Source organism: Ciconia boyciana, chromosome 19 (assembly GCF_034638445.1).
Source record: "Ciconia boyciana chromosome 19, ASM3463844v1, whole genome shotgun sequence".
NCBI lineage: Eukaryota > Metazoa > Chordata > Aves > Ciconiiformes > Ciconiidae > Ciconia > Ciconia boyciana.
In genome coordinates this window covers 4,406,680-4,433,027 of record NC_132952.1, presented here as the reverse complement: position 1 = coordinate 4,433,027, position 26,348 = coordinate 4,406,680, and the positions used below count along the sequence as shown (strand labels likewise).

Sequence of the window (26,348 nt, the reverse complement as noted above, 5' to 3'; positions counted from 1 at the left end):
AGAAGAATTTTGTTTAGCAGCAGCATTTGTTCTAGGAATTTTTTTTCCTTGACTTACTTGAAATAAGGCCTATAGAAATACAGTCTTAGGAAGCTGTGAGTCTATTACTTCAGTCTTATTATTCCTGTGCAGTGTGGCAACTCTGTGAATACTCAGATTAAATTGAGGGTCAGCAAGCTCATTAATTATGTTCCTAAACGTCAAGTTAGCTAAGAGTTTGAATTTTATTTCCTGTAGGTATTATCAACCCAAAGAATCCTAAGGAAGCACCAAAGTCCTTCAGCTTTGACTACTCTTATTGGTCCCACACATCGGTAAGTTCTTTTACAAGAAAACTTTTTTTTTTTGTGTTGACTGGCTTGATTTAACTGCATTCTCTTCTTCTGATCATGCCGTCCCTGTCAGATGTTTCTGCACTCTCTCTCTCACCCTCATTCAGGTTAAAAGCTTGTCATTGTATGTTGTCTTTTCCTGTCTGGGGGAGAGCAGAAAGCTAAGCTGCTGGAGTTTGATAAGTTGTGGATATTTGAAAGATTACTTAAAATACTCTCCAACAAAGTTTTGTTCTAAAATACAGGATGTGTGTGAACCACAGCTAATTCAGTTTTGCTCTTAGACAAGTGAAAGTTGCTCAAGTTCTTAAAGTTCAAGGAGAGATGTGGTCTGGGTTCCCTTGGCATATCTGGAAAAGACAGAGTAGTGATCTATGTTTCCGATGGCTGCAAAAGCAGTAAACTCTCATCTAGCTCCTCTGCCCCACCCTCCTGTGAATTGTTGCTGAGGTCTTGCCGACTTCCCGTAATTGTTCTACAGCAGAACTGTGTTGTTCTACAGCAGAACTGTGGTGTTCTACAGCAGGGCTGTGTTCTACAGCCCTCTACCCCTCCCCTGCCTTATTTTCTCAAAAGATATAGAAAGAAGCGATAATGCATTTCACTATGATTAATTTTAATAACTTGGATGTTGCAAATAAGACTTAATATTTTCTGAGCAAAGCTGTGGCCAGCAAGATTGTTTTCATGATGAAAAACTTGCATTTGTGTAGCTCTCTTACTGAATCTTCCGGAGCAACCATGCAAGTAGATTACAGGATCAGTCAGAGGAACATTATGAACCTAATTCTTGAAAACTAGTAGATAAGTAGCATCAGGGAAGAGAGCTGGTCTGATAAAACCTTGAGCCCAACATTAGAATGCTAGCACAGCTAGATTTGTCCTGATTCCAGGAGCAAGTAATGTTAAAATCCAACATTTCAGGAAGAGAGAGAGTGCTAGATTAAGAATAACATAGTCACAGACAATAGTGACATACTCCTACAAAATCAAGTTTCAGTGGTATGTTGTGTGTGCAGTCTCTTCCAGTTTGTGCAATATGAAACATCTGCATAGATAATCATTAGTATGATAAGTTTTTTCAAGCATATTTACCAAGGAATTTCCTAAATAATCGAGAGAGGACATCAGGAAAAAGAGCATATACACTGAATCCAGCTTTCTGTCAGTATTTTTGTGTCCTGTACCGTGCCTGGAGCTGCATCTTGGATTGCCTCTCATGACTGGATATTGGAGTCTGATCAGTACAGTGCCTGAGTGCCTGAAACGCACTACTTGAAAAAATGGAGAATTAATTCCTACAATTCATGAAGTTTTGTTTTGAACAGGTTCTGTATTTGCCTTGAGATCTGGCAAGTGTATTCTTTTTGACATCTTTAACTTGTGATTTTTTTTCATTGCATGTGCAGCCGTGCCTCTTTTCGAAATGTAACAAACTTTTCAGTTGAGTGTTTGAAGGTGATAACTGGCTTTGTTGTTATACAGATTTCTATCGCTGGATGCATCTGCAGTAGAGTTTTTGGTTTATCACTGGGCTAAATTGCTTTAAAATAGCTTTTTTTTTTTTCCTAAATGTTATATTTCAGTTTTATTGTAACCTTGAGTTTAGCCATAGAAAAATGTTCTGATACATTGTCCTTGACCAGTTCAGCTACTTGCTAATTTGAAATATGTATTGACATACTTGAGGATTTCATAGTCACCAGTGAGGTTGTAAATAGAAACCTGGATTGGATTAGACAGTGGAATCAGACAGCTTTAAGAACAACTTGGTCATTTTAATTATTTGTTTACACTCTTTTAATCTTTAAACCCCCCCCAACAAAATAAACCTAAGCAACTTTTGCTTCTCTTTTCCCTTGCTACCCTTCAGAGCCCTTGTCAAGACCAGCCACTGTGGGATTTTTGTAGCTTCCAGCCCTTTATTCGTTTGTATCGACTCTCTGAACTCTACTTTTGATTTTCTCCCCCTGCCTCCCTTCTCCCAAACACCCTGAATCTGGTTTGTCGGTGATCTTGCACGAAACTTATCCAGTAGTGTCAACAATGTTCACAAAACAGAATTGGTTGGTTTCTTTGTGCAGATTGTTTCCTCAGCAGCGATGGAGAAGTCCTGCAAGGGTTGTCATTGTTCTTCTCCAGCTGGTACTGTCTTGGGAAAAAGCTGTGTGTAAAAATGCACTACACTTGCCTCTTCCTGAAGGATTGACCCATAAGATCGAAGTAGAAAAAACCCCTAGTTGCTTTTTGAAATGTTAACTTGAATGATAGGATAAGACTGTATTTATGCTGTTTTCATGTCTTTTCAGCCTGAAGATCCCTGCTTTGCATCTCAGAGCCGTGTGTACAATGATATTGGGAAGGAGATGTTGCTGCACGCCTTTGAGGGCTACAATGTATGCATTTTTGCCTATGGACAAACTGGAGCCGGGAAATCCTACACAATGATGGGAAAGCAGGAGGAGAGCCAAGCAGGCATAATCCCCCAGGTAGAACAGAACCCAGAAAGGGCATTTGTTTTTTATAGCATGTTCAGACACACGCTTGCTGATATGCTTTTTTTATATTGCAATAACAGTTAACAGAGAACCACAGCTTGCTTCTGAAGTTAAAGATCTATTGGGGAAAAAGAGCATTATAAGTAATTTTCCTTCTGTTACTTTTTTTTTTAATTGTATTATACACTCTGTATATTTTTCCTACATCCAGTTTCTCCACTTCCCCAGCAAACTAGTAAATGAAGATGTCTTATTCACTGGGTTTCTTGTCTACTTCTCTGACTTTAGCTGGGGCAGCACTTAAGCACTTGCTATTCAGCAGGATTTCAAAAGGTGGTATTACTGATGAACATGCCAGAAACTTTTTGTGGAAACAAGTTTCCCAAAGCTAAAAACTGAATAATATATCTTGGTAAGAAATGAAGTGTATCAAAACATTGGGAAAAAATATTGAGGGCAACTGAGCACAGCCCAGCATTATTTCCCCCCTGAAATCTGTTTTTGACATTTGCCATGAAATTTGAAGAAGTTGATACCCCCACAGGAAATTTTGGCTGGCAACAATTTATGCCATCACCGTGAATTTAGCACTCTCTAGCTGTTGGTTGTGTGGCACTTGTTCTAAGTGCAGGCCTTCCTTAGTGTGTAGGTGCTGACAGTGGACCAAGTTTCTTGGAAGATAGTGTGTTCCTCCATTCCCAAAATAGAAATCTGAGGTTGGGTTTCAGTTTTAATAAATAAATATGCTGAACAGCTTGAGTCCTTGTTCTCCTACAGGTTTGCAGTAGACATTGACTCTGTACCACAAGTGTGAAATAGACGACACAGAGCATTGTTCTCTGTTAATAGCGTGGGCGTATGTACTGCAATAGGTAGCAAGTGTTCTGGTGATTAGCTTAAAATAATGTTGAAAGAGCTAATGTGATGAAGGACAGAATTGTTATATCTAAGCATTTTGTTTTTATTACAGTAATATAAACTTAACAGTTTATATAAACAGTATTATTACAGTAATATAAACTAACAGGTGAAATGAGCTGAAAATCTGTGACAACAGCTTTGTGCTAAAATTTTTTGTAATCTTGGTATTCCTATTTGTTTTTCTGAAACCTCAAACACATATAGATTAAACATTGTCCTAAAAACCCTCCAACTTAATAATGCTCCTGTAGATTTAATAATGCTCCTGTTATCTACTGCAGTTTTAAAACAAAATCATTTCCCTCCAATTTCACTGGGAGGCCTTCTTATAAAGGTACAAAATATATTATCTGTTCAGGGAGACCTTGTTGAATCTGTTCTCTTTCTTGTCACATACACAGAAGGTACAGCACAATCACATTCCAGGTAATATAGGTTGTTGACATTAAATTCTTACATGTTGGCAAAATTCCTTGTCTGCCAGTCCCTGGTGTGAAACTTTATGATACTTTAACCATGTGTTGACTGAATACTTCAGAGTATATATTTTCAAAATTGCCTGTATTCTTCACACTCTGTTTATTTTCCATACAGTGGCTTGTAGATACCTGTTCCAGAAGCCTCTTTCTACTCTTATTCCTCTCTGTATCCATGATTTTTAGTCTCCAAATACATATCCATGGCTTGCCCACTGTTCATTTCTTCTTCCTTTATTATTGTAATTTTTGGTCTCATTTCAGTTAGTTGTAGAGAAGCACTCTTGAAGCAGTAGACAGCTGATAGTTAAAGTATCATTCATATGAAGATACTGTTAACAAATGTTGAAATAATTTCTGCCTGTTGATTTAAATCTGAATCCTGGAACTTCAACACACCACATAAACAGACTGTTTTTATGAGACTAGGAGAGGATTAAGGATTTTAATAATTCTTTTCTAAAATTACTTCCAATTTCAGTTATTATAGGCTTTTTCTAATTTTATAGTACAGAATAATAATATTGGTTAAACCTAGAACAATTGTTGAGATACTACATAAAGTAAGGTTGACTGATAGCGATGTAGAATTGAGATGAAGTTTCTTCCCAGTGTGGCTGTATGTGGTTGATGTAATAGGTTATTTTTCTTCCTCTACCCTTACTCTAAAGCCAATTTAATGACATGTTATACTAGTTACTTGTTACTACTCAGTAAAGACTACTTTCTGACTTGGGTTTAATCTCTTTCCAGCTGTGTGAAGAACTGTTTGAGAAAATAAATGACAACAGCAATGAAGAAATGTCATATTCTGTAGAGGTGAGTATGGTGAGAGATCAAAGAATATCTGTGTTCTGGACATCAAACTGAGCTTAGGTGTTGTGCTATTGATGTTGCATTAAGATGCTGATAAAATAAAAGCAGGTGCTTCACAGAAACAGTATTTTCTTTCTTTTACTGTTTTTTTTTCCCCCAATCAGTTTTAATGGCTTGACATGAAAATACATTGCAGGCTTTGAAAGAAAGGAAGACCAAAAAGCTGGTAGCAGTCAAATATGATTGTTAGTAATAAATGCGAACTCCAATCATTACTGCTTCTAAATTACAGAACTGGAAAATGACTAGTTCTGTGGCTTTGAATCTGTCCATTTTAACGCTTCATTTAGTTGTATTTTATTAAGATTTGATGACTTAATGCTTGAATGCCATAGGAGCATCATGTTTAGGATTTGTGAATGAGAAGATTCCCACATTTTCATGAATTTTTTTTTTCTCTTTGGTACTTGTTTATGGTTCTTGTTATGTCTCCAAGCATAGATTTGTGTGTGTAAGAGAGAGAGAAATAGTCTCTCTTACAGTGGAAATCCAAAAGAATGAACATCTGACAAATAAACAGAGAAGGGAGACAGCTAGACAGAAGCCATGATGAAAGTGTATAAATAGTGTATTGTGATCTGATTTGGATATAGAATTCATTTTTCCGAATTGCACTTATTTAGAGATTGAAGATATCTTTTTGTATTTCTAAAACTGCTGCTTACATCTGTAATCTTTCCACAGAATGAAAGTGAATAACTTACTGTCTCTTTTAATGTTTAATATCTTGACTGCTGGAGCTGCTAAGTACCTGTTGGACTGGGATAAGCCTAGTGCCGTGAGAAACATAAAAATTAATGAATGCATTTAAAAATAATCTTAGATTTATAATTTATTTCAAAGGGTGCAGATTTAAGATTACCGTAGTTTGAATAATTGTACTGATGACTCAGGAATATAGCAGGACATGGGTACAGCTTAGAATCAAAAGTTGCTTCTGCATATAAAGAAATTAATTTTTTCGCTGCTTAAGTTTGCTTCGGAGGCTCATAAGAGAGATTCCTTGTAGGCAGACTCTTTTTCCCATCTGTCTTGTTTGCCTCTTTTGAAAGATAGTTTTGCTGCTGTGTCATATTAAAGCTGTTAAAATGATTGTGAACTCAAGTGTATAATTTTTAATTAAACACCAATATTTTTTTAAATGGTTGAGGGGTCTGTACATGGATGCAAGGCCTGCAGCTTACATTGGAGATCTGATGTATGAGACTAGTGACTCTTCCCTTCTGCCATTGTCTCAAGCTGGTATATGAACTGAGACACCCACCTATAGCTTTCCTGTAATGGACTGGTGGAGTTTCTACCAGTGGCTTTCTGAAATGCTGCAGAGCTGCTTGCAGAGGAGGCCTTAAGAAACACTAAAATGTCCATGCAAATTCCTCTTTTCAGGTGAGTTACATGGAGATTTACTGTGAGAGAGTCAGAGACTTGTTGAACCCGAAGAACAAAGGGAATTTGCGGGTGCGAGAACATCCTCTGCTTGGACCATATGTGGAAGATCTGTCCAAGTTAGCAGTCACGTCTTATACAGACATTGCAGACCTCATGGATGCTGGGAACAAAGCCAGGTTAGTGATGATGGTAGCATGTTATATATTTTTTAGCTCTGTTGTGGGGATGATATATGCCATATAGCAGCAAATTTAAAATATCTTCTGTGATGCATTGGCGCTTATGAAAAAACTCATGTCACATGAGAAGTATTGTTGAAATATGCACTGATCAATGCTATTAAGGCTAAAATTGATTTGTGTGGTGAAACAGTGCTGCAAATAGCTGTATAGATATTTAAAGCTTGTAATGGCTTGAGATGAAGTATGTAAATAATTATACTGGCTTTTACTTCTGCCTTCGTTGTGTACTGTATCACTATATTGGTATAAATAAACATGTAAACACAGTCTCCTCTTTCATTCATTCCAGTGGTCAGGACTAAAGTTGGCATTCTAGCTTTAGGTTCCGGTTCATTAGTAGTTGTTTTTATGTCAGCTGTAGGCTCCATTGAACAGTGTGTGGGAAAGGCTGACATAAATGCCGCTTGTGTTTACTTGTGTTTGAGTGTAAGGTAGATCATTGAGTACACAGATCGAGGAAGCTCTGTTTAAACTGTGATGAAGATGGGAGTAATTCCGGAGTGAAAAAGGGTTTGTTAATGGTATTCAGTGTGTCTTGGTCTTGGTTACAGGGCAGAACATCAACTATACAGCCTCTTCGTCTCATTCCTCTACAGCTGCATTCAGCCCTGCAAGTAGTTGTACCTGCAGTATAGAGGCTGCTGGTTTCTAAACATGTCTATGTCTGTTCATACTTTAGGACTGTGGCAGCTACCAACATGAATGAAACCAGCAGCCGCTCTCATGCTGTGTTTACAATTGTCTTTACTCAGAAGAAACATGACACAGAAACTGATCTTTCCACAGAGAAGGTATGTTACAGATAAGAAGTGGCTTTCTGACTGTTTTTCACAAGTCTTCCCTGCAGTGACTTATTCTTGTTGGCAGTATGATGAGAAAATTAGAATTAATTGTTTTTTCTGGTGTTTTGTTTAAGGGTGAACTTGCTGTGTGCCTTGACAGAGCCCTTTTATTTCTTATGGGATTTTGTTTGATTGTAATTCTAAAAACAACTAAATGGGGAATATGTGCAGGAAGAGAATATACAAATGTGGGAAAAATATGGCCTTAAGGACTAGGTTCTATGGGGAGTGATATATGAAATAAAATAAGTTATCTTCCGCAGTCTTGTTCCTGGAACTTTCTATGTTTTTGCTTGTCAGTGCAAAATATTTGCCTTGTTAGTTCTTTTCTTTGGGCACAGGAATTGGGATGAGTGAGACTTAGGCACTTTCTGGAATTTGCATGTTAAAAGGAGGTACACTGTTCAGCATGGAACTATAGTGATACTTAAAACAGAGCATAGTCCTAGACACTTCTTATCCATAAGGTAACGGCATCAAGCTAATTGCTTGTGAAGACTTTGTTTGACTGTAGTTTTAAGCACACTACGGTGATCTTTTAGACAGTAGAGTTCTTCTCATGCCATAGAACTCTTTGAAGTTTTGTTCTTATTCTAGTCCACCAAGAACTAATTCTCGTTAATGTGCTTTCTCTTTTCAGGTCAGCAAGATTAGCCTTGTGGATCTAGCTGGGAGTGAGCGAGCTGATTCAACTGGTGCCAAAGGAACCCGATTAAAGGTATGGGGCCACTGATGTATGGGGAAAGAAAGGGAATTGGGGGCACAAGCACCATATGGAGTCTTTGCTTGACAAATAATAAGGAGAAGTAAGGATTGCCATTATAAGTACGGAAAAAATAGTTGCAAAACTGAAGACTTTTTTTTTTCTCCTCTCTGATCATGGTTATGACATTTGGCTCATTTAGCCTACAGAGGTTCATGGTTGAACAATTTTAAATATTACATAATACTGCATTCTGTTTTCTCAGGAAGGAGCAAATATAAACAAGTCTCTCACAACTCTGGGCAAAGTTATTTCAGCATTGGCTGAAGTGGTAAGTACAGCATTTACTTACCTTTCCGTAGCTAGTAAAACCGAGGTGGTACCGCAGAATCATTCACTGTTCTTGGCCTAGTGTTCTCAGCTAAATTAGCTGTGTGTATTTTGATAGATGAATAGTTTTAATCGTATTCTGTGAATGTCATGCAGGCTGGTAGAAACTTTATTTGTCGATAGATTGAAGCATTGGTTTATTTAGCTGTGAAGAAGCCTTGCAAAAGAAGCCTGCATTTGTGTGGAAGACATGTTCACGTAGCAAGCTTTTAGTTGTGCAGAGCAGTAATTTTTTATTTTTGAAAGAAGAATTTTAGAAATCTAACTGCAGCTTTGTTGTTAAAAGTTTTAGAAATAGCAGTGTAATAATTTGATTATCACTGGCTTTTTTTACAATGGCAAGACTTAATGTGTTGAGTGAGGATATGTTGATCCAAATATGATGATGTAGGTCTAGAAAAGTACTTTGTCTTTTATATTCAACTGCTATTTAAAAAAAAAACCCAAGTAAATTATTGCTGTTCCTTTTAAAAGTGAGTTCTCAACAGCTTGGACAGGTTGGATATACTTAAGTGCTTTTTAGTGTTTTGGTGGTTGTTGTTGTTTTGGTGTTGTTTTTTTTTTAATGAAAACTATTCTCGTTCATTGGGCTTCTCAAGAAAAGAAAATACTATCCAAGATAACATGGAAATTATATATAAAGCTCTGTTAAGAAGCTCATCTTGTATCTTCTTCCTCTTTCTTTAATGCTTTCAACTTAGGATAACTGCACCAACAAGGTATGATGGTCTGAGTAGTAGTGGATGTTGTCTTTTTTGCCCAAGTGTAAGATTTTATTCTCTTCACTTTGGAGTCAAAGAACAGGGAACTTTTATGCCAGGTCTTTGAGAAATTCCTCTGACTATAAGTTATAGTCATGAAGCCTGAGAATTATCAGCACTAAAATTTAAAAATATTCTAAGGTTGGGGATACATTAATGAAAAGTACATATTTAAGTATGTATTTAGGAATGTTGTTTTATTACATCCCTGCTCCTGATTTGGTGACTTACCTTGGGAATATTTACTTTTAGTAGGGATAACTGTCTTTGCTTTCATGCTTCTAGTCCCTATGCTTTCTTCTTTACCCCATATGATGGATTGTAGGTGATAGTCTATTCTAGATTTCAGCTTTAGCATCTGGTGCTGACCTGCCCTTAGTAATTTTACTTGTCCGTTGTAAGGTTACTCACTTTGGCAAGGGACAATAGAACTACTGCAAGACTAACACTAAGATTTTAAGCACGTCTTGAGTGTCAAGAGGAGTTTCATGCAAATTGTAATCAGGCCTTTTATTGCAAAGCCATATCCTGTGTTAAATGTTGTGTGGAATTAAACTTTTGGCATCTCTTGAAGCAAGATGTTTGCCTACTAACTATTTGTGTAAGTAAATGGATGACCCAAGATTCACACTCTGTTATAGAGCTTTTGAAGTTAATCATTGTTTCTTTTAGACCAAATAAAGAAGCTAGGGAAAGCCTTTACAATGAAATTTGGAGGGAAGTCTGCCAAAGGTGCTGAGAAGGTCCTCTTCTCTTGTGTGGAAGTTCTACATTTGTCACTACTGATTTTGGGACAAAGTACTTAAATACTTGGGCACCTGTCTTGTGGCCTTGTGCTTTGGTTTGAGTAGTCTCTATAAAGTTTTTGTCTTTTTTTTTTTAACCAAAACAAAACCACACAAACCCCTGCTAAAACTACTTCCTTTCTACTCATACTTCTAATTGCAGTGTCTGAGTACTTTCATCTTTTCTGTCCTCAAGTTTCCTAATAACTGCTTACAGAAACACAGGAAAATTGGCTAGTTGCCCTTTCACTTGTGCACCTGTATCTCTGTAGCTGTGGAATATCCTGTAATGGACTTCTGACTGCTCTAAAAAGCTGTAACTTTTCTAGCAAAGGAAAATTGAACCTTCCCCTGAATGAGTAAGGTTTACTGCTTAAATTCTCTTGGAATGGTGTTAGAACACAGAATTTAAATGTCAGAAAGGTATTCTTCATACACAGAAAAACCTTTCTGAAGGTAGTGCTTCAAGGGAATTCTCGGGACTTTTTATCATCATCTGTTTAGATGTCTGAATACATTGCATGTTATCTAATACCAAACTCAATAGTCACTTGTACAACTGAGGATGAGCCACCACTCTGTTTAGATAGCATATGTGTACGGTGTCATGGTTCTTTTTAATACCTATACTATGATTTTTATGTCTTAAACATGAATTTTACATTCTATGTCTATTTTTCAGTAGTGTTCTTTTTTTTTTTTTTTTTTTAGAGTAAAAAAAAGAAGAAGACAGACTTTATACCATACAGGGATTCTGTACTAACGTGGCTTCTTCGAGAAAATCTAGGTATGGCTGATTTGCCTGTGCCAATGCAGAAGGAAGTTCTCACTAAATTTTCTGACTGCTTTTAACTCACTTAAATTTGTATCAAGTATAAGGTTAAATATTTTTAGTAGTCAAATCTGAGTCATATAGTTCCACCCTTTGTTAAAGTTACAGCTCTCTTTCCTATGATTTTTGTATGTTCCTTAGTAATGTAGGATATAATTCAATTCTATAATCTGTGGAAAATACTGATATTTAGTAGGTAATTAGTGCCTCGATTCTGCATTGTAGTTTCATCTGAAATCTTGCCTGTTCATTATAGGCGGTAACTCCAGAACTGCGATGGTTGCTGCTTTGAGTCCGGCAGACATAAACTACGATGAAACTTTGAGCACTTTAAGGTACTTTCTTTTTATCTGAGATGGATGTGGGTAGCTGTTAGCTCTAATGGCCACATTCTATCCTTTAAACCTTTGGATTGTAATACTTTGAGAAAATCTGTGGGGAAGACTCCTCTATACTGGCAAGAACTCAACTACCCTGAAAGAGGAAAACTGATCTTTTGTATGTGAATAGGGAGCTAGGGATTTATTGCCTACTCTTAACTTGAAAAAATCAAACTCATCTTCTCATTTTGTATGTTCTTTTCTAGTATGGTCCCTAAAATTGAGCATATTAGTCAAGCTGAGGCTTCAAAGCACTGAATAAAGAAAAAAAACATGTTGTCTGTTGTACATATGGTGCACCTTGTTCATCCATCTTGAATAGGACTTATCTTTTTTGCAGCAATACACTGTATTAAGCAAGACTTCAAAAGCATGATTGAGTATAATCTAGGATTCTCTTCTGACATACCGCTGCAAGCTAAATGTCTCCTATATTGCTGCATTCCTGTGTTGCAGATAAGCACTTATATATTCATTATAAGGTTTTATTTTTTTGGTCTGGTTCCAGATATGCTGATCGTGCAAAACAGATTAAATGCAATGCTGTTATCAATGAAGATCCTAATGCCAAGCTGGTGCGTGAGCTGAAGGAGGAGGTGACAAGGCTTAAGGATCTCCTGCGTGCCCAAGGGCTGGGAGATATTATTGACAGTAAGTGGATTAAACAGACCTTACCATCTTGAGGTTGGCCTCTCTTTTGGAGGAGGGAGAGCTGGGCCTGCAAGATAAAGGGGTTTAAAACATAGAAGTTAAATGTAGGTGCTGATATTAAATTTTGAACATCGTTTTAGAAATGGTAGCCTCTTCTGTTTTTAAACAACCCATCCTAGGATTGTCTATAGAGTTGACAGGCCACCTTCAAACTCTCCAGGAGAAACAGGGAGATTCAGTTTCCTATTGCTGTAGAAATGATTTTTTCTAATAGAACTTAAACATTCAAGAGTTGCCTTGGTGAGTTATGGAGGGCTTTTTGTCTGGCTGCCAATAAAAGGAGGATAGTTGAGATATAGAAACTTAATTTCATACTGAGAAAGAAAGCATCTTCCTCCTTAAAGGATTAAGATTATTAGTTGATACCTGGCTTCAATGCCATCCTTGCTCAGGAAAGAAAATGGTGGCTAATTCCTGTTAGACAATGTCCTGAGTGACAAACCATTTGTCATCTCAAAATAACTAGCTATGAAACAGCTGCTTGTGAATAAATAATGAATTCTTTTGGGGCGAGATTTTGAGTTAGGTTGGCAGAGCAGTATTGTACTGATTTGCTTTGCCAGCAACCTCTTAAAGCACCAGAACAAACTTGTGCCTGAATTATTTCCTTGTCTTCATTCCAAACAAGGCAAATAAACTAAAATTCTAGCTGCTACATTCTTTTATAATATGAACAGTGATTTAATTCCTAGTGAAGGAGATGCCCATAAAAACACAGAATGTATTCCAGTGGATTAAAAGATTATTTGACTTAAAAAAAAAAAAAAAAAAGTGGATGTTGCACCAGTTTCTGATTTGTCAGAGATTATTTGCCCATGAAGCAGAAGTCCTGACTTAGTCACAGGCTGCTTAAAGATGTGTAACACGTATTTACCTTTTTGGTTGCTTGTTTTTAAGAGAATGGGGCCAGAAGACAATGAAATGCAGGTGTTTTCATGCTTGATACAGGCATGGTTTTTGGTTCTAAATCAAAACTGGAAAAACGATGTGTTACTGAAAATTGTGTTTTGTTTCTTTAAACATCAAGTAATATTATCTTCCCTTCCTCTGTCACTGGTGAACCTTCAATTTTGATCCTTCTTGTGTTTTCCCTCCTGCTTCCTTTCAGTTGATCCAATGGGAGATGAATACTCTGGAAGTGGAGGCAAATGTGTGTATTGTGTGGTTCTCTTTTTAACCTGCTTTCTCTGGGTCAGCTTTTAACTGAGCTTTGCATGCCAGCATTTCTCACAGGGAAATCCCAGACAGAACACTCACTGTGGAATGCAATGCAGTTTCATGGAAAATAGCTTAACCAGCATTTCTTAGATTGAGTTGACAGTCAAAAAAAAGTGCAAAGTTCAAAATGCAACATATGTTCATTGCTTGCTTTCTGGCAGAATATAGAAGGGAGAGTGGTAATACTTTAGTCTGTTTTCATGACGGCCAACAATTTAGATTCAAACTAGAAAATCTTTTTCTCAAATCTTTCTCAAGTTACTTAGTTGAAACAGCTTCTGCTCACCTAGCTTCCTGGCCTTTTAACATCTCTTTTCCACCTAGAAGTATTTGTTTTCAATGTGTCAATTGAGTAACTCAAGGTGAAATGTTATCAGTTCTTCCTGGAGACTGAGGTTTATTTATTTTGTATAGTCTCTTTACAAAAAAAAAAAAGGAAAAAAAGTCGGACATCATATACTGATGAAGGTCTCTTATTTGAGCTGAAATACTTGGTTGCAGATGATTAACTTAATAGGGTTAAAAACAGTCAGCAAATAGCATTTTATTTCAGTTCTACTGTTTGCTTTTTGCTTTTATGAAAGGGAAATATACGTAGTCCATTGAAAGAGAGAGGTATTCTATATAAATTTTGGGTTGGTAGACTTTTTAAACTCTTTCAGTCAGTCTTCACCCTCACTCAAACAATATCAACTGGAAGAGATCTGTCTGAAATTTCCTAAAATTAAAGCTACTGGTGGTGTAAAGACTCATCCTGGCCTTGTCTTAAGTTCTGATGCTGCTTCCAGCGTGTGCATATGTTATCCGTGTGAAAGCTGCAGCCTCCAGGAGAAGTGTGCATGATATTGAGGGTTTTGGTTCTCTGTGGTCACAGCAACTGTGAAAGCTATTGCAAGTGCCACTTCCTTTGTCTTCAGGAGTGCATGTGTCTATTGGCCTTTTGAGACTTCGTCCTCCCTGCTCCGTCATGCCTGCTTTCCTCATCCTGATGGCATTCCCTTTCCTTAACCTGCTTTTCTGTTAAACTTCCACCCCTGCTTCCTGTATTTGCAGATGGTGGTTTTCAAACTGACTTGATCAGTTTCATGAGGCTGAAACAGCAGGTTGAATGTGGAGTGAACTAGGGCATAAGGCAGAACTTTTCAGGATAGGAGTAGAGGAGATGTAGGAGGACATGGAAATTTATGCAATGTCTGGGTGAGCATCTCATTTTTGTAAGTGTGAAGCCCTTGTTTATAACTTGCAAGATCTGATTTGACCTGTTTCTTTCCTAAGGATACTTATTTTAAAGGATTTGGTTTTGAAGTAGAATTTAAAACTATCAAAATTAGTAAAACTGAGCTATTTAGTTGTCTGATATTTCCATGTTAGAAGATTTTTTTTTTTTTCAGTGTGTGATTATTCTGAGGATATGGTTTACAGACATATCCAAGAAGCTAAGCTAGATTAAAGTAAATTGCCTTTGGGTATTTGTTCTTAAATCATTCATGCACCTTTTCCTTGTTTTCTGTCTTTCAAGGAGGCATCTTTCAGGCCTCCAGGTTTTCAGGCTACAAAACCTGCCTTATGAAATTTTGGTTTTTTTTAAGGCCTCCCTCATCTAAACTAAGACCAAAAAGCTTTAAAGCACCTTCTGAAGTATGAGAGCCTTATCAGATATTTCACTGATCAGGTATCTTAGATTTCCATTTTTCAGGTAAGGAGGGTCAAGAAGTAATGTAATGATGTTATTGTGAACTTGTATTCTCTTCTCACCATCATGGCCTGACAAATGATTTACATACTCTCCTGTGAGAATTTAAGGAGAGGTAGTTCTTTTTCCTTGTGGTCTGGGTGGTTCAGCAGCAGAACCACTGCTGTGATAAAGATTTACTTAATTATAATTTTAGATTAAAGGAGTCTGGAAGAGAATGTTTTGCTGAGTTTAAGGGGTTGGTGTCTATTCAGACTGCAGCCCAAAATGTCACTAATCTCATGCGGAACTGAATCTGCTCCTGATCTGAGCTCCATGGTGCTCAGTTTAGTGTTCAGTTAGGAATAGGATGGTCTATTTTTTGGCAAGTGTGTAATTTATTTTTCCAAGCCTTTTTGATCAAAATGGTTTATGATGCAGTCCTTACTAATAATCCTCAGGGTCTGAACTGACTTATCGTTATGTTATGTATACTAATATTAAAAGATTTTTCAGAACTGCCATCTAAAAAGTACAAAACTTGTCTTGTTGCTGCTTAAATGCTTTCCTCTTACACTGGTATTTCCTCCCTTTCCTTTTTCCTCTTCCTTCCCTCTTCCTATTTTCCTTTTCCCCATCTTTCTGCGTTCCCTCTGTCTGTGTGTCTCTCTCCCAGATTTGAAAGATTTTCAGAACAATAAACATAGATACTTGCTAGCCTCCGAGAACCAACGTCCTGGCAATTTTTCCACAGCCTCCATGGGGTCCCTCACTGCATCTCCATCCTCCTGCTCTCTCAGTAGTCAGGTGGGCTTAACATCTGTGTCCAGTATACAGGAAAGAATCATGTCAACACCTGGAGGAGAAGAGGCAATTGAACGTTTGAAGGTAAGGATTGCTGCAGATTAAGGAGGCTATTATGCTGGTCTTTTTCCAAGGCTAAATAGCAGTGAACCCAGGAGAACGTTCCTTCATAAATATATCCAGTATGTTACTGTTTCTGTAGGAAGTTGTCTGAAACCCACTTGCACCTTAAAAAGGGCACTTAACTGTGGTGGGCTAGAAACTGGGTTCATGCACAGCCTTTCCTGTTAGGATTACTTAGGTTTAATTGTAGCCTGGAGCTACAACTAAATTATAAATGAAAATCTAGATTCTTGTTTACAGGTCCTCTGATGCAGTGGTAATTATGGAAAATTTGATCATAAGTATAGACTTCAGGAGGCCTGGTCAGCACCAGTGTGGACAAAGTCTGACTAGCAAATGCACTCAGCTTTCAGAAAACCAAATTACCCCAAAGTTGAAAAAAGGAGGAAGAATAATCCTGCCACTGTTGTATTTGCCCAGCCCCCACAGATTAAAATGTGAAGCACACAGAATAGCATGCTTTATCCAGACAATAGCAGCCTTGTCCCAATTCTGCATAGAATTGAACCGCATCAGAAGTGCATTTTACAGTGAAGTATTTCTTAATTTTTATGAAAGCCCCCCCAGTCTCCATGGGTGGATGAGTGGGGAGAGCTGGCTGTGTTGAATCTATGCTTCATTCTCATGTCTTGTCCATGAGACGGTGCCACAGGGATTGGAATGGGCTGGAACTCACACTGCATATCCCTTTCCTATTGGAAACCCACTGTTGCCATGGAAATAACAGTGTGGTCTCTGCAGTTCCTTGGCATCCAGTTACTGAATGATGTCTGTAAATCAGGTTAAAAAAAAAAAAAGAAAAAAGAAAAAAGGAAAAAAAAATAGGTGGTTCAAATTAAAGTCTGACTGTGGTTAGATATGAAGTCATCTTTTTTTAGCTTGCTTTCAAGGCTATATACCCTTCTTAAAAATTAAGGAAGACAACTTAGAGTTTTGAAGTGCTGAGAGAACTTTTTATATCCAAAATTAATTTGAGGTCTAGAACTGAGCACAAACTTTAATTGCTTTGTGTATTATGTAAAGAACTTTGCGAAGAATTGTAAAACAGCTTCTGGGATTTTCACACAGGAATCTGAGAAGATCATTGCAGAGCTGAATGAAACATGGGAAGAGAAGCTGAGGAAAACTGAGGCCATTAGGATGGAAAGGTCAGGAATCAGAAGTGCTGTAGATGTGGATGGTCTCTAGAAAATGGAGAAGTGTGGAAAATGGGGAATGTTACTCTGTTCAAAAGCAGTGGAACAGCAGAATAGTGCTTAGTGATAATTCCGCTGATCTTTGTGTTATATATAACAGAAGGGGCAATGCTGAGAGAAAGCCATATTCTCTCCTATGTTTCCCACAGTTAAAGTGTTTACCGTTGTAATTCAGGTAACATCCTAAGCTGCTACATTGGTTTCTGCCGTGAAGCAGCATGGAGTCCTGGTCTCTTTCTTCCCCCTTCCACCATTCGCTTACATTCCAAAAATTCTGGCCCTAAAGTTAAGCAGAAAAGATTAAGTTTTTAGTACCGGAGTATCTAAAATTACAAAACAGCTCCAGCTTTGGTTTGAATTGTGTCTTAAAGCAACAAGACAGATGCTTAATAACTGTCAGGAAGTAGGTGCAACCAAACAGAGCATTACTTACTAGAATATTAAAAGCTTACAAAATATGTAAGGGGAACATCTTTGCCTGGAAACAGTGTGACTGAGCAGTCCATAAAATCATGGGAGGTATATGAAGAAAGTGGATAGAGGTTGATTATTCACTGACAGAGCTAAGGGACTTTAAGGCTGACAGGTGATTTGAAACAAATAGGAAGTTCTCACAATACATAGGTAAGCTGTGCAAGTCTTTACTGCATGATGTTGATGATGCTAGGAGTTGAATTAAAAAAAATGACAAAACCTCAAAAAACAACAACAAAACCACTTTGGATAGCTGTTTAAAAGAAATGTCACCATTAATTCTGGAAATTCCTTAGGAAGAAATTGGGAGACTGTGAGAATACGTTGGGGAAAAATACCACAGTGTTTGCTATGTTCTTATTCTTCTGTGTTGGCGTCACTGTTGTGCTTTGTCAAAGCCAAGAATACTGTGTTACATGACCAGTTTGACCCAATACAATCCTTCGTATGCCTTAAGAAGGAGAGGGTACTTTCTATATTAGATCAGGAAGAGCCAGTTAAGTCTTCGTAAATTAATGAATAGTGGTAGCTCCTTTTACCTAAACTAAACATTTAAATTTAGAACAGACTTTAACCTTCCTTAGAGAAGCAATGAATGTCCTGTCCTAAAACGTACTTATGTTGTGATACATTATTGCACTAAAATGCTGTTAAATCTCTGTAAAATTGTGGCTGTTGCTGTTCTGTAGGCCTATAAACTCTAGTCCTAGAGTTTAGAAACTTGCCCTATTGTGTTATGAGGTGGTGACAGTCCTGGCTGTGTGGCCAGTGGATAGGCTGGTTGAAAGTCTAATGTATTTCATTACATGGCTTTTGTTAGACCTTATTTTGTCCAAGAAGCCTAAACTATGGTAAATATCTTGCTTTTCTCTCTCAGGGAGGCATTGTTGGCAGAAATGGGAGTTGCCATTCGGGAAGATGGAGGAACGCTGGGAGTCTTCTCACCTAAAAAGGTAGAGAAAATTGATAACTATCGCATCATGTCTCCAAAGGGCTGATCAGCCTGGGAGGAGAGGGTGATGAGGGAGCTACCATTCACACAAGGGCTTGTATTCATGTGAGGTATAGAAGAATATAAGTGAGGTTTGGACCCTTAGCAGTAACTTCCTTTTACAGTATCTTTTTGGAAATAGCTTTAGTGTTAGAATCTATCGAAACACTCTACATCTAAGGGTTATTTTGCCCATAATAATGAAGCCGGACGCTGTTCCTCATGCAAGCGATGCAACACAGTACTCAGTGCTTTTAGGGAGCTGCAGAAAGACTTGCCTGTGGCTGCTTCCATTGGTCATTAAAGTAGGGAAGCATGTGCTAGCCTAATACAATGATGAAATAGGAGCAGCGTGAAAAGTTCATGGGGAGGCTTCTGATATCAAAAAATGGTTGAACTTTTTTGTACCTTCCTTTACAAAAATCTGTGCTGCAAGGAGAAGTGTTTGCAGCTCCTTGCATATTTGTTGATTCGGTAGCGACTCGGAAATGCTCATCTTAGATTGTTGTTGCCATTTTCTGCAGTAGCTGTGTGTGACCTTCATGTACTCTACCTGTTCTTCTTTGAGATACCCAGAAAAGTTTGAAGTCTTGTTTAGGTGCTCTTCCTTGAATTTGTTTGTTAATCCTTTTTCTCCTTGAAAAAAAGGATTGTAATCTAATGAACCACTGAACATGGGGAATGCAGGGGAATATTTCTTTCAGTACACATCAATAGTTCTATTTTCTGAAATTTGAAAGAAGCAGAACTGTGCAGGAGAAGGGCATAAGTCAGTGCTATAAATATGAAATGATCAAGTTAGTAAAGCAGGTATCTATGCAGTTAAAGCAGAATTATTGAAGAAGTACAAGGAAAAGAATGTACTTTCTTTTATCTCAAAAATCTTTGAACGAGGAGCACGGGGTAATATTTTAGCCTGAAACTTGCATGTGCAAGTGTGTAACAAACTTGATCTAAGCTTAAACAGGGACCTGTCTAGAGGCATTGTACAGAAATATAGGACAGCAGAATAGGTTAAAATGTTTAATCCTTCGCTTAAAGTAGTGTTAGACTGTTATGTTGGGAGTAGGTAGAACTCTGGTTCGCTTTTGCTATCTACTCCAGAAGTGCCCTAAGGTTTGTAAAGACGCTAATTCGTTGAGTGTTCTTTACATTTCTTTCTCTTATGTTACGGATCCTCATCTCCTTTTAGATTTTCCCTCAGAGGCCCTCAGCTCTTTTTGATGACTCTTTTGGTGCATTTTCAGCTGATCAGGTTTGTGTATAAATGCCATCTGGATTAAGTAGTTGCTTTGGTAATAGATAGTATTTCTTTTTACCCATATAGGATTTATTAGGAGAAGTAAAACTCTTGACCTAGTCCTGTCTGCTTCTGTTCCTTGCTATCCTTGCACTTCAGTTTCATTAGTTCTCCTTCTAGTAACTGTGTCTGCTGTTGTGAAAATTTAGGAGATGTAGATAGCAAATTTGAAGGCTTTTTAATAAAGTCTTTAGACTTCTGAGGTACCAGTATATATCTAATCATATGCTACTAGGACAGCACTGTGTTTTTACCAGCTGAGCTGTAAATTGAACTCTGTAAGGTAAATTTTGCCCACGTCACAAATTAAAAGGTGTCACATTGTGCAGTCATTGCTGTATCTACCAGTTTTGCCTTTGACGGCAGGAAACTTCTTGAAATGGATTGTGGGAATTTGATGGCTTGTGCTGTTGTCAAAGATGGGAGCAGGGAAAATCCTTCAGCTTATGCCTGAGGAATGCTCTACAGGAGAAAGTTGAAGACATAACTGTGGATGAATAATAGATCTCAGAATGAGTGAATAGTCGGTTTTGCTAGCATCATCTTTCAAGTTGTTGAGCTTTATTTCTTACAAAGCACCCTGTTGCCTCTGAAAGACCCATTCAGACTTTGATTTAACATAGTAAATGAACTCAGATGCTAAAACATGTACGTATAGGGTACAATTTTATTTTCGAAGTGTCCAAGTGGCACAAGTCGTAGTGGTGTTACCGCAGTTGACTATGTCTGGGATTTGGTTTCTCTCCAGTTTTCTCTTGATTTAAGAGCTTTATACAGCTCCAAATGTTGATTTGAATGCAGTGAATAGTGATGACAACATGGGACATCTTCAGCTGCCGTTTTAGGTGCCCCCTATATTTTTAGGTGTGAAAAAGTTGTCTTGGTTTTTTTCCCCCTTTCCATCTTTATAGTTAAGTCTTCCACTGGGCAATTGACAATCAGACTTCTTTGTCCAAATCAAATTTCATTGTGAACATCCAGTAATTGTTGAGCTTTTGTAAACAGAGTGCTGTTACCATCTCTCTTAAGTAAACTTTTTTGCAGCTAGAATAAGTTGATGGAAGCAATATTCCCAAGGAATCTTAGCCAAATTCATTTCCTTTTGCTAAATTCATTCTATTTGAGGGTAACAAAGGTATAAGTGACTTATTAAAGTTTTATTTTTCTTTTATAATCTTTCTTCAGTTCTGTTTAACCATTTTGCCTTTTCTTTTGTGCCTGTGCTTACTGCTATCTCACTGGCTAGATTTTCACACCAAGGCCTTGTGACTTGTTTGCTGATTCCAATGGGGTTTTTTCACCAAAGAAGGTTGGTTTAGTAACCGTAGTGGATTTAAATTTAGAAGAGCTTAGATGAAGAGTTTTTTAGCTGTTTGTATTGGACAATGTTGGTAGTTTTAGATTTTCTTTTGACATTAACAAACTTTGCCAAATGATCACCTGACCTATATTGCCGAAGAAAAGCCAAAGTTGATTCTACATCAGTTTCAAAATTTTACTGAAGCAACCTTTTCTGCTGTTGGACTTCCCTTATCAAACTTTACAGAGACTTTACAAGGAATCTTTTTTCTTTCCCCCCCCAGCTGAAGCCTTTATTCCTTCTATTGATTGATATTTCAGATAACTAAGCAATCTGAGCTGTATTTCTGCTGTTACTTTGTGATGCTCTTCAGTACTGCAAGAGGTTATATTTGAAAAAATGCATTATGGAATAACCTGGATATACATAGCAAAACTGCTGGATTAATATACATCCTCCACAGCTGTGGGAAGAAGCCTGGAAGTAGGTCCTCAGTTCTTAATTAACTTTTTTTTTCTTTCAGACTCCTCATCTTGTAAACCTTAATGAAGATCCACTCATGTCTGAATGTCTGCTTTACTACATCAAAGATGGTATTACTAGGTGAGGATTGGTGCTAATATGCTCTGAAGTCTGCTTCTTTGCTTGCTTAAATTCCCATGCTGGAGACACCATAAACAATAATTGTGCCTTGAGCTATTCAACTTGCAGGTACAAATGAAGCATGAGGCTGCTGTAGGTGGGAAAAAAGTACAGAAATGCATTTTCTTTTAAGTTGATTTTGCACTTTAAAAGTAAAGTGTGCAGTCACTCAGCTTTAAGAAGTTTGTTACTACACCTGGGCAATCAAAGAAAGCATGATATCCCTTTTAAGATCTAGGAAAACAAAAGTAATGAAACTTACTGAAAATGCCCTTGAGATGTTGATGGGTGGAGGGTTGAAAAACATAGTACTTCATAAAAGCAACCGGAATATGGATGAGTGTTCACTTTATTATTTAAAATAAATTGTTATCCATGCCTCTGCACAATTAATGTATTCTGCATTCACATATGAGATTAAATTTAACTGCCAGATTTGGAATTTAAAAGAGATTTTATTCCAAAACTTGTTGTCAAGACACCTGGAAGAAGAGAGGTGGGTTTTGTTATCTTTGGAGCACTAAACCATGTTTGGCTGTATATTCCTGGGGAGCAAATGAAGAAGAGTACACAAACAGGTGCTGTTATATGGTACTACTCTAATGTGCATTGGACCACTGAAAAGAATATCAAACTTGTAGAGAATTCAGCACAGAATAATGAGAATAGCTTAGGGAATCATTATAAATTTTGAACCTACCTAGCTGACATCAGAAATGTGTGGAGTAATAAGTAGAGCAAGAAGTTCATAAACGTTAGGACTGAAAATTAAGTTGTCCCTATCTAGAATTGCTCAAATATTTGAGTTTGGAATGGACATAAATCTTCATGCTCCAGGATACAGCCAACCTCTCGCTGTCTGGAAGCTGGATGAAACTGCTTGTGGCATCAAATTATTCAGCAAGAGTCTCTTGAGCCATTTTTGCTTCTTTGTTAAAGTGCAGATGGTGATCATTGGAAGGGATGATCACTGTATGCCAGCTGAAATGCACCACTGGAAGTTCCTGTCACTTCCCCCCCCCCCATTCCTTTGCTAAAGGGAGAAGGGGGTACACAAGAGGGAAGGAAACACACTAAATCCAGAGGTGTTTAACATTTCAGTTCTCTCTTTAAATTACATGTTTTAAGAGAGAGAAAACTTCTCTTTTGTTTTGGTAATTCATGGTAAATCTGGTAAGTTCTCTGCAATGCAGAGTTAAGTTAGAGAATTCAAACAGAGTTAACTAGTTCAAACCTTTAAACTTGAAGGATAGCCTTAATAGTTTAGACTTTTTTTCCTGGATATTTCTGGGATGTATTGTCCTACACAGAGTTGTAGAAAGTGTCTGATTTGCTCTTGAAATATCTTCTGTTGGACCCAGGGTTGGCCAAGCTGACGCTGAGCGAAGGCAAGACATTGTATTGAGTGGGGCTCATATCAAAGAAGAACACTGTATCTTTCGAAGCGAGAGGAACAACAATGGTGAAGGTAAAAAACTACTTCTAGCAAAACGTTGCTGAATCTTTCACTCCTCCCTTGATAGTTGGCCAGGGAATACTGGTATTTGAAAATTTCTCTTACCTCAAGAAAACCATCAGCTTTGACTCCCTGTTTTCTTGAGTCTTAGGGGAAGAAAATAAAATTTGTTTAAGTGATAATAGCTTCAAATTGCAGCCTGCAGTCAGTATAAGAGTTAAGTTCTGGTCTTGGTTAACTATAAATATGAAAATTCAAACAGAAAAAATAATAATAATTTCCAACTGCAATATGGAGATGTCAGTAGTATTGATTTTGTCATGGGGCTTTCTTTTTTAACCAGCATGGTATCAAGGAGTGATTCACTTGTATCTTTTTTTATGATGTTAGTAGGAAGATATGCAGAAAATGAGGCCTCTAGGGTTTGCACATTTCTGTTTCTATACAGTGCTCTCTAAAGTCTCATTTGTCAATGTTGTTTTCTTCATAGTTATTGTTACTTTGGAGCCTTGTGAACGATCAGAAACCTATGTTAATGGCAAGAGGGTTGTACAGCCTGTGCAGTTGCGCTCAGGTAAGAACTGTTAGAACAAAATCTGTTCTTTTTTTTTTGTAGACTCTTCATCTAAGAATTGTCCATACGTGACACTTGAATCATATGTAGAGAATGCTGGGTGCTGTTAAAGGACAGCAGTGTTACCCTTTTGGAGTGTAGCTTTTAAACAGAAGTTGGTACCATTCTTCTCTCAGCAGCAGTTAATTTTTTTTCATTCTTTGCTGCACTAGCTGTAAGTGTACTTATACTTACTGCCACGCAGCATCCTGCTTGTCCTTCTGCTTACCCTGATATTATTCAAATACATTCTTGCCCAAGCCTATTGCCCTTGGCAGTCTCAGTGAGACAGAGCAGACAGACTGCCAGTTGCTGATGGAAAATTCCCAGTTTCCTGGCAAAGCTAAGATATGACCCACTGCAGGAGTACAAGAGCTTCTCTTTGCTCTCATTAGATTTCCCACTCAGTCCCCTACATTCCTTTAGAAAGGCATGTGGGGGAAGAATTACAGAGGAGGGGAGTGACTTCCCTAAATTATGGGTTTTAACCTATCTCTTTCAAGCTATGACGCTTTCTGTGTCCCTCCCCCATTTTTCCACTGGTAAAAAAACAAGAAACAAACAAACAAAAACCCCACCTCAGAATTATTTGCACCAATTTATAAGTGAGTATTTTCATGGCACTAAGTGTACTGACTTCAGCATAAGTGTGGACAAGGAAGGAAGAACAGTTTTTGCTGTTCTGTGGCTGTATATGGCTCATATTTAATACCATGACTTTATAATTTAGTAATTACTTTCTTTAAAAAAAAAAAAGTAGATATTTTTCCTTTTCTTCTGCATTTAGATAATTGAGTTACTAGAATAATATATTCATGGTCTCTGACATCTTTAAGAGCCTGTATTTTAATAACATGGATAAGGACAGTTTTGGTTACTTGGTCTATTTACTAGAATGTCTTTTTAAAATTTTAACTACATTATGTTCTCTGGAAGAGCAGAGGCATTTTACTGTCTTCCATCAAGCACATGTCTCAGGCTTTGTGGACATCTGATATCTCTAGGATTTAGCTGAAAGACTTAACAATATTAGATTTCTTCAGCTCTTTTGACATTAGTGTAAAAGAAGCTGTAAAATCCTTCCATGAATCCCACTGATTAGGACTGCAATAAAATCAATACATGTAAACCACATTTTAAAGAAAAGTAAGCGCCTTGCATTCCAGTGTTTGAAGTTAGGCTTTTCCAAGCTGAAAATTCTGCTGAAGTGGCTTTTGCCCATGTTTTGGCACTGTCACTGGAGCAGAGGAATGGGATTTAGTGATGTGTTTTATTTACTGCAACTGTTGGTCAGTCTCCAAGTTTGTCCTTTAATTTCTGATAAACTCTGCTGGGATATTAGGTTGGACCCCTGAGGGTGATGTTGTCGTCTATGAGCACTGCTTCTGTACAAACCAGGCATTCTTTTTTTTTTTTTTTCTTGTCACCTAGATAACTTGAATGTATACAGAAATCCTTATACGGCAATCTTTTATTATGCTGTCACCCAACAGGATAAACAGGATGAATCATTCAGTGATGTTTTTCAATGGGTTTGGAATCCTCACCTGAAAGAGTTAACTTCTGTTCCTGTTTTTAGGAAATCGTATCATCATGGGTAAAAATCATGTCTTCAGATTCAACCATCCAGAGCAAGCACGAGCAGAAAGAGAGAAAACACCATCAGCTGAGACTCCCTCCGAGCCAGTTGACTGGACGTTTGCTCAGAGGGAGCTTCTGGAGAAGCAGGGCATTGACATGAAGCAGGAGATGGAGAAAAGGTAACAAAATAACTCAAAGTTTCTACCTGAAACAAGGAGGAGTCAGCTGTAGGTTATTTGGGTGGTGTCCACGCAAAACCTAAATCTAGGTTCTGCCACATAGCATCTCTGCTACCTATTGTGAAAGTTCAGAAAGCTTCCTCATTATTTTACTTAAGTGTTTCAGTGCTCTAGCTCCTTTAAAAATCACAGGTAAGCACCTGCCACTAAGCCTGTAGACCTTTTGGTGAAGGACTGAACTGCAACTTACAGGAAGTTTCACTTGTATAGTACTATAATAGACAAATAACAGTTCCTTTTGAGTGGAATGACTTTTACTCTTGTCACTGTAATTCAGTGGGCTGTGCATGTGGAATAACACCAACATGAAAATAATAACTTCTTTGGCTACTTCTGTTCTTTTGTTCATCTTCAGATTACAAGAAATGGAGATTTTGTATAAGAAGGAGAAGGAGGAAGCTGATCTCTTGTTGGAGCAGCAAAGGCTGGTATGTGTCCTTCCTTCAGATTAACTATACCTTTGGCAAACAGTAATTCCTGTCCTTGCTTATCTGAAAGTTTAGGAAACCTGCTTGGGTTGTCTGCACAATGCAGTTTTCCCTTCGCTTTCAAATACTTTGTGTCTACAGTGAATTATTATCAGTGTGAGTGAGCTCCTTCA

The 26,348-nt window shown here is 37.7% G+C and overlaps 1 protein-coding gene across 5 annotated transcripts in view; it reads left to right on the top strand.

The window, feature by feature from the left end:
• The window catches only part of KIF1B (kinesin family member 1B), a 97,413-nt gene that overhangs the window by 21,890 nt on the left and 49,175 nt on the right, over positions 1–26,348 (top strand). For 3 of the 5 annotated variants that reach the window (XM_072884339.1, XM_072884341.1, XM_072884342.1), the window contains exons 3-20: positions 238–314; positions 2,642–2,821; positions 4,981–5,046; positions 6,490–6,668; positions 7,414–7,525; positions 8,217–8,294; positions 8,545–8,610; positions 10,927–11,002; positions 11,304–11,382; positions 11,936–12,078; positions 15,783–15,916; positions 17,024–17,103; positions 18,503–18,578; positions 21,740–21,819; positions 23,220–23,326; positions 23,805–23,888; positions 25,507–25,687; positions 26,103–26,175. In XM_072884339.1, coding sequence (XP_072740440.1) covers positions 238–314; positions 2,642–2,821; positions 4,981–5,046; positions 6,490–6,668; positions 7,414–7,525; positions 8,217–8,294; positions 8,545–8,610; positions 10,927–11,002; positions 11,304–11,382; positions 11,936–12,078; positions 15,783–15,916; positions 17,024–17,103; positions 18,503–18,578; positions 21,740–21,819; positions 23,220–23,326; positions 23,805–23,888; positions 25,507–25,687; positions 26,103–26,175 — 1,871 coding nt within the window. Of the gene's footprint in view, positions 1–237; positions 315–2,641; positions 2,822–4,980; positions 5,047–6,489; positions 6,669–7,413; positions 7,526–8,216; positions 8,295–8,544; positions 8,611–10,926; positions 11,003–11,303; positions 11,383–11,935; positions 12,079–13,246; positions 13,289–15,782; positions 15,917–17,023; positions 17,104–18,502; positions 18,579–21,739; positions 21,820–23,219; positions 23,327–23,804; positions 23,889–25,506; positions 25,688–26,102; positions 26,176–26,348 lie in introns of all 5 variants that reach the window. The other 2 variants (XM_072884340.1, XM_072884338.1) reach the window with 1 other exon arrangement.